Below are 16,272 nucleotides of genomic sequence, written 5' to 3' on the forward strand. Positions count from 1 at the left end.
AGCTCTGGTCGTGGTACCAAGGACGCACCCTAATTTACACCGGTGTGAGTGAGAGTGTGGTGTGTGACAAACCAGATTCTGAGGCAGTCTCCTAATTTTGGAAAGACTGTTTTCATCGTGGCGGTCGAACGGAGAAGGCGTTTAAGTACTTTGGGGTTTTGTTGTGGTTCCTCAAAGTGTTTGGGGTTTGTTTTTTTTTTTTTTTTTTTCTGGGGACATCATCTTAAGCTAAGGTGAATAGCTTGTGTTTGCAGGTGGCCCGGATTAACTTGCAGGGCTGCAGGGTGGGATGTGGGGGGAAGACACAACAGGGGAGGTGACCTCGGTTTTCTCAGTGTACCCCTCGCATCCCTGGGCCTGAGTATCTTGGGGGACAGGATGAGTTCTCCATCCCTTGCAGGTTCAGCCCTGCACCTTGAACATTTGAAGAGCTGACCACCCGCTTAACCTGACTCCTGACAACAGCCATAGGGACGTCTGCCTTGTGTCTGCTGCCAGTACCTGGCACGGGCTCCTGCTCCTGCAGCTGTAGCCCCAGCAGCGCCGCAGCCCAGCAGCCGCCTCCCAGGGCAGGGTCTGGCCGGTCCTTTCCCTGCCCCACCAGCCGGGCCCCGCGGATGCTGGCGGCATTTCTGTCCCCTGTTCGCGGCGGGGCAGGAAAAAAGACATCGGGGAGGGGTTGGTGCGCTCGATGGGGAGCGGCAGTGAGGATGCCTTTTTGCCCGCCGCCTTGTGTTCCTGCCCGCGGGGAGGAGATGCTGTGGGGACGGGGGGGCCGGCGGTAGGGCGGTGCGGGGGCCGAGGGCGGCGGCTCCCATCTCATCTCCCGGCTCCCATCTCCCGGCTCCCATCCCTCGCCTTCCGCCGGGGGCTGCTGCCGCCCCCGCCTAGGAGCCGGCGCTCCCGGAGCCGGCGAGCGGCGCGATCGCCCAAACTCCTGGGAGGGGAGACACCACCCGCCGTCGCCTCCTCTTCCTTCTCCACCTCCTCCTCCTCCTCCCCCCCCTCCCCAAACCCCAAATAAAAGGGGCGGGGGGCGGCAGGATGCGCCGCTCGGAAGGGAGGTCGGCGCTGCCGCCGGCCGCCTGATGCTGCCGCAATTCGCCATTGCCGGGCACGGCTCGGAGCCGAGCGGAGGGAGGCGGGGGGCAGAGCCGGGGGTCCCGGGGGCAGAGGAGCAGCAGCCCCCCGTGCCCGGCCGCCCCCGCGGGCCGCGGCCGCCGTCCTCCCCAATGCCCGACCGCCGCCGGCGGGGGGCCCCGGGGGCCCGCTCCTGTCTCCTCTGGCTCTTTGTGTTGCTGAAGGTAAGTGCCGGGGAAGGGGAGGGGTGCGGGCCCCGAGCCCCCTCCGCGCCGCCTTTGTGTGCCTGCCCGGCGGGACCGCCGCGCCCGCGCACGGCCCGCTGCCCGCTCCGCCTCCCCGCGGCTGGCCCCGCTTTGTGCTGCGGGGGACGTGCGGGGGGCTCCGGGCGAGCGGCGGGGAGCAGCCCTGTGCGCCGTGCCCCGGGGCGACATGCGCTCCTTCTCTCTGCCGCGTCCCCCCGAAAGTGCCGGCAGCCCGAGGGAGCGGCGCTTACCCCCATCCTCGGCCCCCTCCAAAGTTGCCCGGCTCGGGGTGCCGAGAGAGGGGCGAGCTGGCGTTTTGGGGAGCGCTGCCCGCGGGCCGGGGGCAGCGGGAGCGCCGCGCTGTCCTTCAGCACCGCCCGGCTGCGGGGCTGCCCCGCCCGCTCCCCTCAAACACCTCGTACCTTTCCCCTGCCACACAGCCGCTAATGAAGATGCCGCTAACAAAGGGGCGGCTGGTGGATCGTGTTTGGTTTGTCGTGGCACAGCTGAGCAGTTCTTTTCTGATCGGCGCCGTGCTGTGTTCAACCTCAGCCTATCTTCTCGGCAGATGAATTTTTTCAAAGTTCTGCCTAATACCGCAAGCTTGGTTTTCACATGACGTTTTTTGTCTTGACGCTTTAGCTCATTTAATGGTTTCTTAAGTGTATTTAATATGCTTCGTGTAACTTCTAAAAGAAAATGTATGTCCTGCCCAGGTGAATACTGCTGGCTGCAAATGTCATTGCCCTGAAGAGCAGAGCTCGGCACTACTAAAAACTTTCTTGTATGTTTGTCAGTCACTGTTAAGGAGAGCTCTGCGACTAAGGACCTGACCTTTCAGAGCCTTATAAATGTAAATGTTCTGTGGAAATCATCCGGACTCCCTGTGTGAATAAGAGTTTGCAGGATCATGTCCTAGAACAGCAGTGGTGTCGCTTCTAAAATTGACACTGCATTGACAGAACTATTTCAAGGGAAGCTTTCACAGCATCTGTTCACATATAGTAGTCAACTGTCAGCTGTCTCATTTTCATAACTGCTGAAACATACATTTATGCAAGATAAAATGTTAATATACAGACAAAATTTTGTTCCGTGGAATGTGGTAGTTTAAAAAACAAAAAAAAAATTTAAGACAGTAAGTCTGTGGATGTTATGGCCCAGTAGAAAGATGAAGTTTCTAGTTTGTTCACAAACACAGAGGTGCACACAGTTTTAAGTACCTGTTTTATCCCACAATCAGAGAATGTGCATCAGTTTATGTCTTGGCTTTTTTTTTTTTTCTTTTAATGAAGATGTTTATGTGGTGTGTTTTTTTCTTTTACTAGCACTGCTGTGGTAAAGTAAGACAGAAGGTGGGTAGTTCAAATTTGTATTAAATGAATAATAATCTCAAGTAATTGGGTAAGGTAAAAAAAACCAAGGCCCAGGTTTTCATTCTGTTGGAAAATAACCATCACTTCTCAGCTGAATAAACCCAGGGCTGGGAGGACAAAGAAAGCTGATGAGTATTAGCAGAATTTTGTAGCATAGGAGAAGGTAAAGCTGCAGCTTCACATCGAGGTGCATCAGTATCACCCTGCGTGACTGGATTATGACTGGCTGGATAGCAAGCCCACTGTAATTAGTTATCTTTGCGTTATTAGTGGATACTACAATAAAAGAACTGAGACTTCAGAAGATAGTCAAAGTACATGTGGTTACAGGAGAGGAGTTGGAGAAGCAAGAGCAGTGCTTGTTTCACATCACCACAACAGGACCATTTTCCTGAGCCTCAAATTCACTGAGTATTCTTCAAGATCTGTGTAATTTTTTCAGTGACAAATAATTGAAAAGAACTCACTTCAAAACAAGGCATTTCTCCAGTTTTGTGCTGTTTACTTCTGCCAGCTTGTTGAAGCAATACTAAGCTTAACCAGCCTCAATTTATTAAATGGGTGCTTCACCTGGAAGTTAATCTCGTTGAGAAAGCAGTGGCATTGAACTGATGAATCTGAAGACAGGCAAAACTGATGTCTGTGTGCTTGCTGTTTCAGTGTTAGCAGCCCAAATGTCACTTGCTAAGCTGAATCTGCTTGATGTGGCCTTGATGCCCATCTGGCGATTTGTAAAATCATCAGCAGACTTTGCAAAGTGATAAAGCTGCTCAAAGTACATTTTCTCTTCTCTTGTCTTCCAATTGTCATTATTTCATGGTGCAAATAGTGCCAACTTACTCCAACTCCTGGTGCTCTCTGAGGCTGCTGGTAGGGTCAGCGACAAGAGGAGGTCAAACAGGGGTATTGCCCACTGCGTTTCATGTGCCTGATATGGTTGCCCACGGGCTAGTAAGATTTACTTGCCTCTTTCAGAGTGTGATGTGAATGCTTTCTGTGCTCCAGGGTAGGAGCGTAGTACTATTTTTGGAAATACAGCAATGTGATCTTGAACCTTTACCATTCTCCTTCTTTAGCAGTTTTCTTATGTGATGGCTGACTTAGAAATTAGCAGAAGGAAGGCATTGTGTGTGAGCTCAGACACCAGGATGGATTTGCAGTAGTTGTGAGAGGAGCGGGGCTGTGTATTTTGCTTCAGAGAACACTCCAACCAAGCTGCTGTAGGAATCTCTTAAAATATTGCCATTTTGTAGTGGGTCTGCGTTCTCTGTCAGTTTGTTTCAGTCAGGATGGCTGGAAGGCAGAGTCTTTAGCAGCTTGCTCTGTAATAATCTCATTTTGGTGTGGCAAAGGCAGGGCTGAACACAGCCCAAAGGAAAAGCTGTAGTTCAGCTAAATAAATAAGAATAAAAAGTGGACACATTCCCTCATTCCAGTGACTGATGTTATGTTTCCCATCTTTTCTATTTGCAACCCAACAACCTTCCCTTAGTCATGACTACACTGAGCCTGGCCAGCTGAAGCTCTGCTCTGGATGATGTCCCTGATCTGTCAGATGTCCCATGCTGTTGGTAGCTTGCACCTGGGATATTTAAGGTTGCTTTATTGTATTATTTCTGGGAGAGAAGGTAGAGCGTCATTAGAAGACAAAAGCATCTTGAACAAGCCAAAGCTGATGCTGAGACATTGTTTACCATGTGTGACACCTCCAAGGTGTTCTGAGCAAGGCTCTCAGTAGGAAAATAATGAGAAAACTGGTTGTCACAGTGGTCCCATGTCTGGGCTAAATAGGAGCAATGACACTCTTCAGAAAAATTTTCTGTAAGTGGAATAATGCATCTCTTATTTCCAGGAGAGTGAGGTCTTTGTATATCAATCCTATATAAGCTCTTCGTTTAAATCAGCAGCACCCTCTTTCTTTCTCTTAGCAAGGACAACTTTTTGTGTCTCACAAGGTAGAATTTTGTCCAATACTGCAGCATTTTTTGTAGTTTGGCATCATAGTGAGGTCTCAATTCAGGTTTACACAGACCAAGACATTCAAAGAGGTTGAGGTTCTGTAAGACTTTACTCAACCTTACCCAACAAAGGAAATATGTTTCTACTGGTGTAATTTTCAAGAATATCCACATCTTCAGTTAATAACCTGAAGCAAAAGCCTTACCACCAGGATACTGCCTTTTTCTGTGGGAAAAACCTTTTGAAGAGAGAGGCTGATTTCACAGCTGAGAGCCCCAGTGTGTCACTGCTATTTCCTCCTGCTGGGAAAAGCAATGAACGCATAATTTGAATTTTGTTATGGAGTCCTTTTGGCATCTCTTCTGTCTCCCAAGAGATGGTGGCTGAAACTCTTATTGAGACAATTCCTCATGATCATGTTCTACTAGTGTCAGAATAAAATAAAGAAAGCCCCAAACCTATCTTGCCAGCTCATTTTTGTTTGCAAAACAAATGTAAGGGCTCCCCATGATGGGACAGGCCCAGAGGTAAAAGTCTTTTCTTCCTACCACTGTCCAGCCTGTATGGGAGAGAAAATCATCCTCCCAGGAAAAGCAGAGACTTTTCTTTTTAAAAAACCTATGAATAGTCATCCTTGGCCCAAAACTTCTACAGGTCATGTTCTCTCTCATTTCATCATTTTCACTGATTATATCTGGATCAGGGTGGTTCTGGAGGGCAGAGCTAAAGAAGAGGATGCTTGTGCCGAGTCATGTTTACGGAACTGCAGTAGGCACTTGCAAACCCCTCTCTGCCAGTGAAATAAGAGTCTTCTATTACCCTTTGGGCAGATTTCATTGTGATGAAATGACAGTGGACCATTGAGAAAAGATCTTTCATGCCTGCAGGAGTTCTGAGCCCCAGACTCAAATTGCACGAGGTCAGTAAGGCAATTTCTAGGTTGTATCACCTCGGTCAGAAGCTGCACTCAGGAGTGATCCCTCATCCAGGTTGAGATGGGCTGTGCTGAATATAGGCTTACCTGTGGTGATCCCATGGCAATTCATTAAAGGGCTCTCGGGCAGCGCTGGCTGAACTTGAGAATCCCACTAATCTCTGCATTTCTGCTGTCACCACACAGAGCAATCCAGGCAGATCATGAAATGACCTTACAGAGCTTCAGAATGAATGCTAAACTGAACAGTGTAAATCCATCTTGAGACTTACTTTACCAGACAGTCTCAGCTCTGGGGAAGGGAGCTTTTTTTTTGCTTAGGCATATGGGTCAGGACAATAAATGTCAAAAATAAACCTTTGAAAACAGGTCTGTTTGCTGAGGAACTGAAAAGACTCATAGCTAACTTTGATTCTAAGTGATCTTTAAAATTATTTTCCTTTTTAGTTGGAGAAATATGCATTGTCATCCTGAGCACTCTTATCTTGTAATAAATTAGCAATTCCATTTTTTGTTACTCAATGTTTTAAAGATTCTGTTCTTGAGACAAAGCTGAATTAGTTGCAATGTGAAGAAAAAAAGAAAACTCTAATAAATACTAAGGATATTTTGAAATTAAAATCTTCACACAGACTTGAGTCCCTACGAGTGCACTAATAAAAATAGAGAGTGGTTTATTAAATTTCACATGAAAGTTGTAACTCTTTCTTTTTTTTCTTTTTCTTATTGAAGTTCTACCAATGTAGAGTTGAAAAGGGGAAAATCTTTGAGACAAACGTGGCAACATATGCTAGCTGCCACATATGTAGTATAACAGATGAATAGAGAATGGGAAATACTTGAAACAGAAAGGTTACCTTGCTTTTCATAGCACTCTGTAATCTTGAATGAGTGGCAGCCAGTGAAGGGAGCAAATCCTAGGGAAGGAGTTTGCCATCTTTACGGCAAGCCAAACATGATGCATTCCATTTCTGGAACTCCCTCATTCTTGTGCTGGGAAATTGCGGTGGCTTTTAGATGGAGTTCCAGAAATAAAATTATATGCATCATGTCTGGCTTGCCATAAAGATAGCACATTGTATCAGGGCTGTGCTGGAATGAGTGTGGCAAGCTCTGCAGCTTCCCTTCTTGTTCCATGCATGTGTTATGGGAAGAAATGCTTTATAGTAAGTGTTGGTGATGGGAAAGTTGGTGACACAGCTGACAGTAGCAGGGAAGAGAGTTAGCTGGAGGAGTTTTAAGGGAATTAGTGCAGTCAGCTTTAAATATGCTGATCTTGAGGTGGTAGCATGGACATGAGAAGAGAATATGTGGGATAGGCAGTTTGAGCAGGAAACATAATACTGGGGATGGCAAAATGTGAGCATGGTACTTAAGCACAAGCCTTGAGCACTTCAGAGGAGCTGAATGGAGATAACAGAAGTAAACAACTCTGAGCTATTATTCTATTCAGCCAGAGATTTAACATGAGGGAGCTATTTGGTGGATACGAACCTCTTGGGGGATAAAAATCCTAAATTCCTTTCTAAATTCTCTGGTAAAAACAGATAAGGTTGCCTGTCAATCTAACAGTTGTGATTTTGAAATGATTTGGCCTCAGCACTTTTCTAGGTTGTTGAGACAAGGGCCTTCTAGTCTTGCCAGAAGGCTTTGAAGAACTGTAGGTCCTTCATGTGCTATAAACCTGCAGGTCCTCAAATTAGTTTTGTTGGTTTCCAGCTATGTCACATGGAGGCCAAGTCTTTGGGATAAGAGAGGTCCCAGTCACTCAGTTGTCATCCGATCAGCAACTCCTTCAATTTTAAAGGCTTTCAGTAATTTCTGTGTCACATCCTCTAGAATCAGCCACGAAGGGGCTTTTCTTCCATGCTGAGAGGAGCCCCCGGAGCAGGCAGACAGTCCCAATTGTCTTGTTCCCTTTGTGTCATTTGATTTTTGTCTGTGATCTGCACCACAGCTATTCTGGATCATTTCCTCTTTGTTCATATAGAAGTCATTTGAACATGGGAAATCTTCACTCCTCACTGATCTATTATGAGAAGGAATGGTTTCATTCTGCTTACAAACAGCAAAGAAAACGTTACATTTGAGCAACGGAAAAAAAGCCAACAAAACACTGGAAAAAAACCCACACACCCAAAATCCCAACATCTATTAAATGTGGTGAAGAACATGTGGGGAGAGAAAAAAACCACATGGAAAGAATGCTAATTAGTGTTTTCCTAAAGTACTACAAGGCAGATTGGGGAAAAAAATGAACATTTTCCAAGAGCAATGACATTAATTTATTTATTATTTGCTTAGCACTGCTGTGCCTAGCTTTGTTCTGTATGCAAAAAACCTGCAGACTCTGCCTGGAGTCTGAAAGATAGACACATCAAAATAAGGATGCTCTCAATAACTTAGAAAAGATTATCATATATGCCAGTTGTTGGTATTCTCTGAGGGCTGATATACCTTACAAACAGAGGTCACAATTGTTTCCCCCAGGAGCTGAGCAGAGGGGTTGTTGTTGTTGTTGTTTGTTACTTTTTCTTTTTTTTCTTAATTCAGTATTGATTTCTACAGGATGTTGCTCTTCAGAGCTTCTGGACATTTACATCAGCTTAAAACATCAAAAAATAATTAATAATCAATGTGACTAATCCCTTCAAAGAGAACCCATTAACCTACAAAAAATGCTCTAGCTCACAATAGTTTCATGAAAGTAACTGTAAGCAGGGCAAGAGATGAAAGACAGAAACATCACTCAGATATTTTCCCTTTTCAGAGAGAACTTGTATTTGAAACAGAGAACGTAGCTATTATTTTATTGTAGCTGACTTACTGTAAATTAGGAGGTTTGGGGTTTTTAAAAATAATTTTCTTTAACTCGCCTGCCCCTGCATAATCTTGTACTGGTATTTTCTTGAGTCATCAGTGTCTGCTTCTGAGGAAAAGATGATGATGTCACAAAATCAATATCAGAGGATCCTACACTGTAATCCCTTTTCAGGGAAGTCCATCAAATCAATGCCTCTCCTTCTGTGAGTAATGACTGTAGAATCAAGCCCTCTAATTTCACTGTGTGAAGGAATAAGCAGATGGGATGGGATTTTACAAATTAGCCAGCAGTTATTAAATAAAACAGGAAAAATTATGATGTTTTCTGAAAGAGAAACGAATACAGAGTGAATATTTAAGTGTATTTCAAAATTATCTCTGCTATAAAATTACTTCTCAGTTGCATTGCAAAGTAACGTGTTAAACCAAAAATGTTTTTTTATTTTTAAACCTTTTGAAAACTTACTCAAGACTCCATAGACTTGGAAGCCCCACCAGGTTTGCTCAGCAGCACTGGGGGAAGCCATGAAAACTACAGAATGGCAGCACCATGTGATGTCACCAGCACTGAACTGAAATTGAGGCACTCTAAATAGGGATAATAACTTTGCCATCTCACCTGTTGTTTATGTGCAGCGTCAATGCCTGTTAGCTGGAACCAGAACTGACGGGTTTCCTCTAATTCTGAGGAGGCTGGGAGCTATCAGAGAGTCTACTGTGCTTCTGGGAACGGCTCCAAAGCCCCAGTGAAGTCAATGGATGTTTTTATGTTGCTTTAAATGGGCTTTGGAGCAAGCTGTAGTGGGCAGACCTGCAGTCTCAGCTGGGTGATGCTGAGAAGTCTGACATGCAGCACAGAGCCAACGGTGACGGGGTGGTGGCCTTGGGCTCGCTGCAGTGCCGGCAGTACAAGCTGAAGGCCACAGAATGGGTTTGATTTCCAGAATCTGAGAGTCTGATAGCTTAAAGAAACTCCCCATCAGATAAATCTTGAGCAACTTTCATGTTTAGGGAGTAGCTGTATTGGCAAGAGTTGGTGTGTTGTAAGCCACGGCTGAAGCCAGTGTAGGAACTAACGTGAGTGCTTCTGCTCTGGGGTGCTTTTCTCCAGACAGAGCCATCCATCTCCTCTTTCTCTTACTCTGTTTATTTCAGGGCTGCTCAAATAAGAGTTCAGATTTAAGCACATTTTAACCTTTAGCTCCTGTTGCTGGCATTGCAGCATTAACACAGATACATGGATGTATGGAAACCAGATTCTACATCAGTACCAGATACTTGTATCTGGATCTGAAAAATCCAGCTGGTCCCTGCTTCTTTAACCATGGTACCAAACCCCAGTGACCATCTGAGGCCTTTGAATTTCAGAGCATAAACTCTCATCCTGCTCAGCTCAGGTGCAATCTGAACACAGCTATTATTTCCTAGACCCCTTCCACTTAGGCCTTTGCAGCTAACTAGAGACCAGCAGACTGCCATAGCTGTGATAATACAGATGGAAACAACAGTTCAAAATATGCTTATCTGAAATGGAGGAGTGAACCAAAATTTGAGAAGTAACTTGAGATCGGTGTCTGGTATAATGCATCTCTAAAGGGCAAATGCACAGCCAGATTAACAACTGGCAATGATTCCGAGTTACTTACTGGGTGGGAGAGCTGCTCGTGCTTGGAGGAACTCATGGTGGAGTCAAGCCCTTTAAATTCTTTCCATGAAGAAAAGTGGATGTACTCTTAGATGTACATGCAGAGTAATGGTAGAGATTAACTAAGCACTGTCTGTTTCTGCATGGACATGTTTAATTAGTTAATTTAATTAATACAGAATTAGAGGGCTGCATAGTCAAAAGGAACTGACAGCATCAGTAAGTAATGAAAGGTTGTGGCTGTTTGACTGTAGTGCTTCACAACAGCTTTAAATGGGATCTGCATCACTATTTACTCCATTTTGTAAATATTCTTTAAAAATATGATATTTAGGTTTTGGTGGTTTTTAGAAAATGTTTTGTCATCAGTGAACTGAACTTTGCAGGATCCTTTTTGCAAAGTATTGTGGCAACCAAATACAATGCCAGTGTCACCCTGACTGGTGGGATGGGGAGTAAAATCAGGAAGAAAGAGTGGGTTGAGATAAGAAAAGTTAAAAATTGAAATAGAGTAGACTAGAGTAACAATAACAATAATGGCTGTCCTGGCCACACTCCCTCCCAGACTCCTGTGCACCTGCTCCATAGCAGAGCATGAGACACTGGAAAGTCCTTGCTTTACTCTAAGCCCTACCTAGCAACAACTGAAACATCAATGTGTTATCAACATTACTGTCATACTAAACCCAAAACATAGCTCTGTGGCACCTACTAGGGAGAAAATGAACTCCATTGCTCCTGAAACCAGGGCAGCAAAGCAACATGCCAGGGAGCAGCTGGTTGTAGCAGACCTCATGGTTGATGCAAGGACACCAAACTCTATGCACTGAATTACAACCTATCAGACACCAGCTTTTCCTGGTAGACATTACTGCACAAGTAATGTCTTGGTAGACATTGGACAGCCCAAGTCAGTATATCAGTAAGGGTCCAGGTGGAGGAAACAAATTCTGGAATGTCTGTTGTATGATGCATGAGCGTTCAGCTTGGAGCAGAGCCACAATGCCTTCCCTATGGCCTCATGAGAAGGACTGGTGTGAACAGAATAGTTGCAGGTGACATTATTTCAAGCACAAATAAAACATGTTCGTGGACATTATGAGGTTAGGAGATAAAATGGAAAAGAAGCAGAAGCATTTTGGAACGCACCAGAGCATATCTTGCCTGCTTTGTCTGTTCCAGTTATGTACAAGGTTATTTTTGCATCCTCCCTGCATTTGGTAGCTAATCTTTAATAAAGACGTGACCTGTTTGGAGATTGGCTTTTAGTAATGGTATCTTGTAATGCTTGCATGGGATCAGCTGTTTGTTGTCAACATGTACTGTGAGCAAAAGTCACCTACTGATCAGAGCATTTTCAGTTTTATCTGAAAGATTTTTATTTCTTTCTCCCCACCCTGGAGGGAGGGATTTACCCTTACAGGTGCTGGTTATGTGACTAAAGCACGAGAGCTACTGGACTATCATAGGTGTCTACTTGTTTATCCTTCTAGCTGGCTTTAAGTTGACAGTAAGGCTGCTATTTCTCACTCCGTTGCATAGCTGGGTGTAGAGGGCAACTGGAGCACATGGGGAAAGGAGGAGGCAAGAGATTGCAGTGGGGGTGTTGAGGAAGCAGGCGCTTCAGGATTGTCCCCTGGTTGTCATCAGAAGGGCGAAGAATGTGCTGTGGAGGAGGGGCTCTGTGCATCTCAGAGGATCGGGGACACGTGTAACAGTTTAGAGTTGTGCAGTGATTTAGGCTGGAAGGGATGTCTGGAGACCATCTGGTCTGAGCCTCTGCTCAGAGTGAGGCCAAGTAGGTCAGGGGCTCAGGGCCGTGTCCGGATGGGTTTTGAGCATTTGTAAGGGTGGAGATTCCACCACCTCTCTGGACAGCTTCTTAGCACCCTGCAGGAGAGCAGTGACAGCCAATTAAATCCTTTTAAGGATCGTGAATCGGGACACAAAAATGTATGAAATTTTTATTAACCTGACTGTTCTGTTGTTTTGCGAATTCATTTTAAAATAATTTGGGCTATCTTTCTTTGTAGAATTTCAAACTCTGCGTTACAGTCATAAGCTTTATGCTGAACTCTGCTTGTTTTCTTGCATTTATCAGTGCCTCGAAGCTTGAGCTTTAAATATTATATCAAGGATAAAATTCTTCGGGCTGCCAGTGTTAGACTGTACCTTAATTATCACTTTAGCTTTCTGCAGAGTCAGGCAGGTATCTGCCATCGCTGCACATTCACTTCACACGTTCAGAATTCTCAAGGTTTTTGGATTTTTTTTTTTCCCCCTTAATTTTTTCCCTCCTCCTCTGAGTTACACTTCTGGGAGGAGAACTATGACTTCATATATTTTACAAGCTTAGGTCTTAGGCATGCAGGAAACCATTAAAGCTTCACTGAGGGGATACTTGTGAGCAACATGAATTAAAGGCTCTTGGTGTAGGATGGGCCTCTGTCCTGGCAGGCTTAGGGCTGGAGCAGAGGAATCTGTCATCACTGCACCCTGTGACCAAAACTTGTATAAATCAAGGTGGAAAAATACATGTCTCAAGGAAATACGTGGAATCTTTTCTGGAAATTTCCCTTATGCTTTTTGTATTGATAACCAAAGCACTGCTCCTAAAATCAATAGGAGATTGCAGGGACTCAATACATTTAATGAGCTCCAAAGGAATAGTTTGGGCTGTGATTACAGCTTCTGCTGCCTGAATCTGCATTGTACTTGGATTTTATTCCTAGTAACTTATAATGTTGGAGGGGAGGATGAATATGGGAATTCATTAGGTTTTTTTCACAGATTTTTGCCTTGAACTTACGTTAGCTCATACTTTTAGATGTTTACTTGTCCATGCTAAAGTACAGGTTTCTGGTTTTTAACTACAGGATACAGAATGAACCAGATGCCCCTCTCCCCCCTTCCCCACCTCAAAAAAAAAAACCAAACCAAAAAAACCCCAAACCCCAACAAACCCCCCACAAAAACCCAAACGCAAAACCTCCCCAAAGTTTAAAAAGTCCCCAAGATGGTGGTTGTTTTACGGCCCTTATATCTTCCAGTTCTCTTCCCTGAATCTTGATTTCCAAGCAATATCCCCCTAAAAGAGCCTTATTCTTGTATCTTTATAAAGTCAGATCTTCCAGTGGATAACATAAAAGCCTATCTTACAGTTCAAAAAACTATTAAAAAAAAAATCTCATAATTTCATCTGTTAGAGAAACAAAGTGATGCGTTTCCCCTGGAGACCCTACAATGCCGATTCTAATTTATTTTGGAAAGAAAGAGTATTCTGCAGAATGTGTTTACCATTTGTGAAGTAAAAGGTGTCAGCAGAGAGTGTGAAGATATCTTGGGGAACAGAGCTTACACAGAAGCAGATGAGTTTATAGAGAAAAATGAAAAACCTCTGGACTACTTTATATTTAACATAAAAGAAATGGATAGATGGGATTTGGAGATGTCATGCACAGCCTAGGGCACATCACCTGTGCTCAGACTGTGGTTTCAGAAAGTTTCGTCCTCTAATCCCAACTCTTTCAAATCCAGGCTTAGCTGTGCCAAGCTCTGGCCTCCCCTTCACAGGGAGGGTGGTGTGGAGGAGGAGACCTCGAGGTTCCTTCACATCCTGCTGTGCCCAGCAGAGCTCAGAGCACGTGGGAAAGGGCTCCAGGCTGGAACAGCTCTGCTGCAGAGCCCCTTGCCTGCGGCACAATTTAAATGCATGATTTCAGTGAATATTAATAATTTGGGAGGCTTATAGATTATTAACACAGGAATTTCCTGACAGTTACTTGTCATGTGGATATGGGAGCTTCATACACCTTCTGCTTTTCCATAGCATGTTGGGGTTTTTTGCTGGTCTTTTACAAGTTAAAAGAACAAAGAAAGTCTAGAGGTGCCAGAGGATGCCTGAGGTTGTTCCTTTATGTTTTTGTCCAGAACACCCCACCCTTCAGTACTGTGTGAGGGATAGCTGGGAGTTGCTGGATGGCCAGTGTGAATTTTTGCAATGATAACAGAAAGCCTTTTTGCATGAGGAGATGAGTCCTCAGCCTGAGTGTGAGAGGAAGCAGATGGAGTGCAGAGATGTGCCTGCATCCTGCACCCAGGAATGCACGTGCTGTGTTAAGAAGGCTCATAGAGGGGAAGAGGAGTGTCCCCTTCTGCCCCCTGATAAATCCATCCCTGTGCTGTCAGAAATGGCTGCGAAATGGGAGCTCTGTGATTTTTCTCTGCAGAAATGGTCTAGTCACATTTATCTCTTCTCCTCTTTGCATGTTGGCATATTCTTTCTGTGTGTGTATTTATCCAAAGTCTTTACTTGGAGTGTTGGGCTAAAGGTCATATAATTTTTTTTCCCTCTTTCTCTCCTTTTTTTTTTCCCCTCTAGTCCCTCTGTTTCTAAAGATGTCAAGCTAAATAACTGATGATTTCTTCTGATGCCAGAAGGCCTTCATAATATGCATATTAGGGTTTAGTGTATTTTTCTTTCCTGCATCTCAGTGCTCTCAATTTGTATGCAGAGCCATCCTCTTACCATGAGCTCCTGTGCCCAGAGCTGAGGATTATGTTCTTATCCAACATATGTACTCAGCCTGAAATGCTAAATCTCAGCTACTAGAGGAACAGAAAGATGTTATGGTTAAAGGAACTGTGTCAAAGCAGCCAGTCAGATCAATCTATAAATCATTTTGTTTCAGAGGCAAGATAAAGATACACTTTGAATGTCTGTGTCCCCTGACCAGTACTAATTCATAAATTTAAATATTGCCACTCTGACTGTGAGGGATTAAACAAATATGGGTTTTAATTTAAAATAATAAAAACCAGTTTTGTGACAGTGATAGAGGAGTCTCTGTGGATGCTGTTTTATAGAGAAAGGGCCAGATTTTGGTAACCTGTAGCATGGGGACTGTGGAAACAGCATGGCAGTGGCATAGTGGGTTGTTCCCTCGCCCCTTCAGCCAGCCTTGCAGAGAGACCAGAAGCAGCTCCTGCACGACTCCACCTGCTGATGTCCCTGTTCCATCCTATCCCTACTGGAGCAGCTTGTGTAGGAGGAGAAGAGAGGGAAGAATAACTCACCTGGCTTTGCAGCTGCACCCATTTGTGCCTCCATGTATAAACTGTAGGGTAATCTGGTTTCCAGTTCCTGAAACTGTACTTGAGGGAGAGAGGAGGAACACCTCTGAGGCAGCATCTTGTTGGAGGGTTGAAAGGAATTTCTAGGAAAGTGAAAAGATGAATCTTTTCTTCTTCTTTTCCCTCAGGAATTAAATACTAGATGATTTTTTTTTAATGGGCAGTGTGTGGATGTTTTATTTATTAATCCTGTGTAAAAAAATACTGTAGAGGTTGGGTATTCAGAAGGTTTTAAAGGCAAAATAATAATTTGGATTATTGACAAACACTATTTTAATAGTTTTTGCTACAATAGAGAAGCCTAAGAAGCTTCCCAGGAAATATTTCTATTCTCCAGAAAGAGCACTTCAGTCCCAAGCTTTCAGCCCTCTCTAAAGTAAAAAAGAGGCAGGGGCTGTCAGTCAAGGAAAATTCAACAACTAACAACCATTTGAAGTTATCTGCAAATAGTTGCAATTGTCTGAGATCTGTGTTTTTCCAAGAATAAAATACTATCCCATTTTTCACATTTATCCTCTCCAGTGTTTGTCCCCTTGCTATTGTTTCCTTGGCCTCTTTCCTCTCCAGCCCACTTCATCCCTTTGTGCTTCACTTGTCATCCCTGAAGCTCCTCCATCTGCACTTAACCCTGCTCGAGTCCCTTTGGCTCACACCCAGCCTCTCACACACCCTCCTCACCTAGAGTGTGTAACCTCATTTCTCAAGTATTTTGCTTTTAGCTTCTGCGTGAAGTCGTATTTCTCCAGTAAACATTTTGGGATTGCGTTTTATAACAATCAGCGGAAAGGCTTCTCTGCACACACCATTTGCAGTCATTTAGCTCCATAGTTAACTTCCAGTGGAATGCTAAATAGTCACAAAAAGACTGTGATTGCATGAAAAGACTATTTTAGTGAAGATAACTGTTATTCAAATAGAGATCATATTTCTCAGGGAAAAAAGGGCCAATTACTGAGCTTTGTCACCTACACTGTGAATTCAAATGAGCTTCATCTGAAGCAGTGTTGTTACACTGATTTTTACCAAACCTAACTAAACCCAGAATCAGTCCCTGTGCCTTTCTGCTCAGCTGGCTGT

The 16,272-nt window shown here is 44.4% G+C and overlaps 1 protein-coding gene across 1 annotated transcript in view; it reads left to right on the plus strand.

The window, feature by feature from the left end:
• Positions 1-1,088: 1,088 nt before the first annotated feature.
• PTPRO (protein tyrosine phosphatase receptor type O) overlaps positions 1,089-16,272 on the plus strand; it is a gene marked incomplete at both ends in the record, with an annotated part of 140,312 nt that continues 125,128 nt past the window's right edge. The window contains one exon of the mRNA XM_082279569.1: positions 1,089-1,304. Within this exon, the coding sequence (XP_082135695.1) occupies positions 1,089-1,304 (216 nt within the window). The remainder of the gene's footprint in view (positions 1,305-16,272) is intronic.

The sequence above is a fragment of the Coloeus monedula genome (genome assembly GCF_965178545.1).
Source record: "Coloeus monedula genome assembly, chromosome: 4".
NCBI classification, from domain to species: Eukaryota; Metazoa; Chordata; class Aves; order Passeriformes; family Corvidae; genus Coloeus; species Coloeus monedula.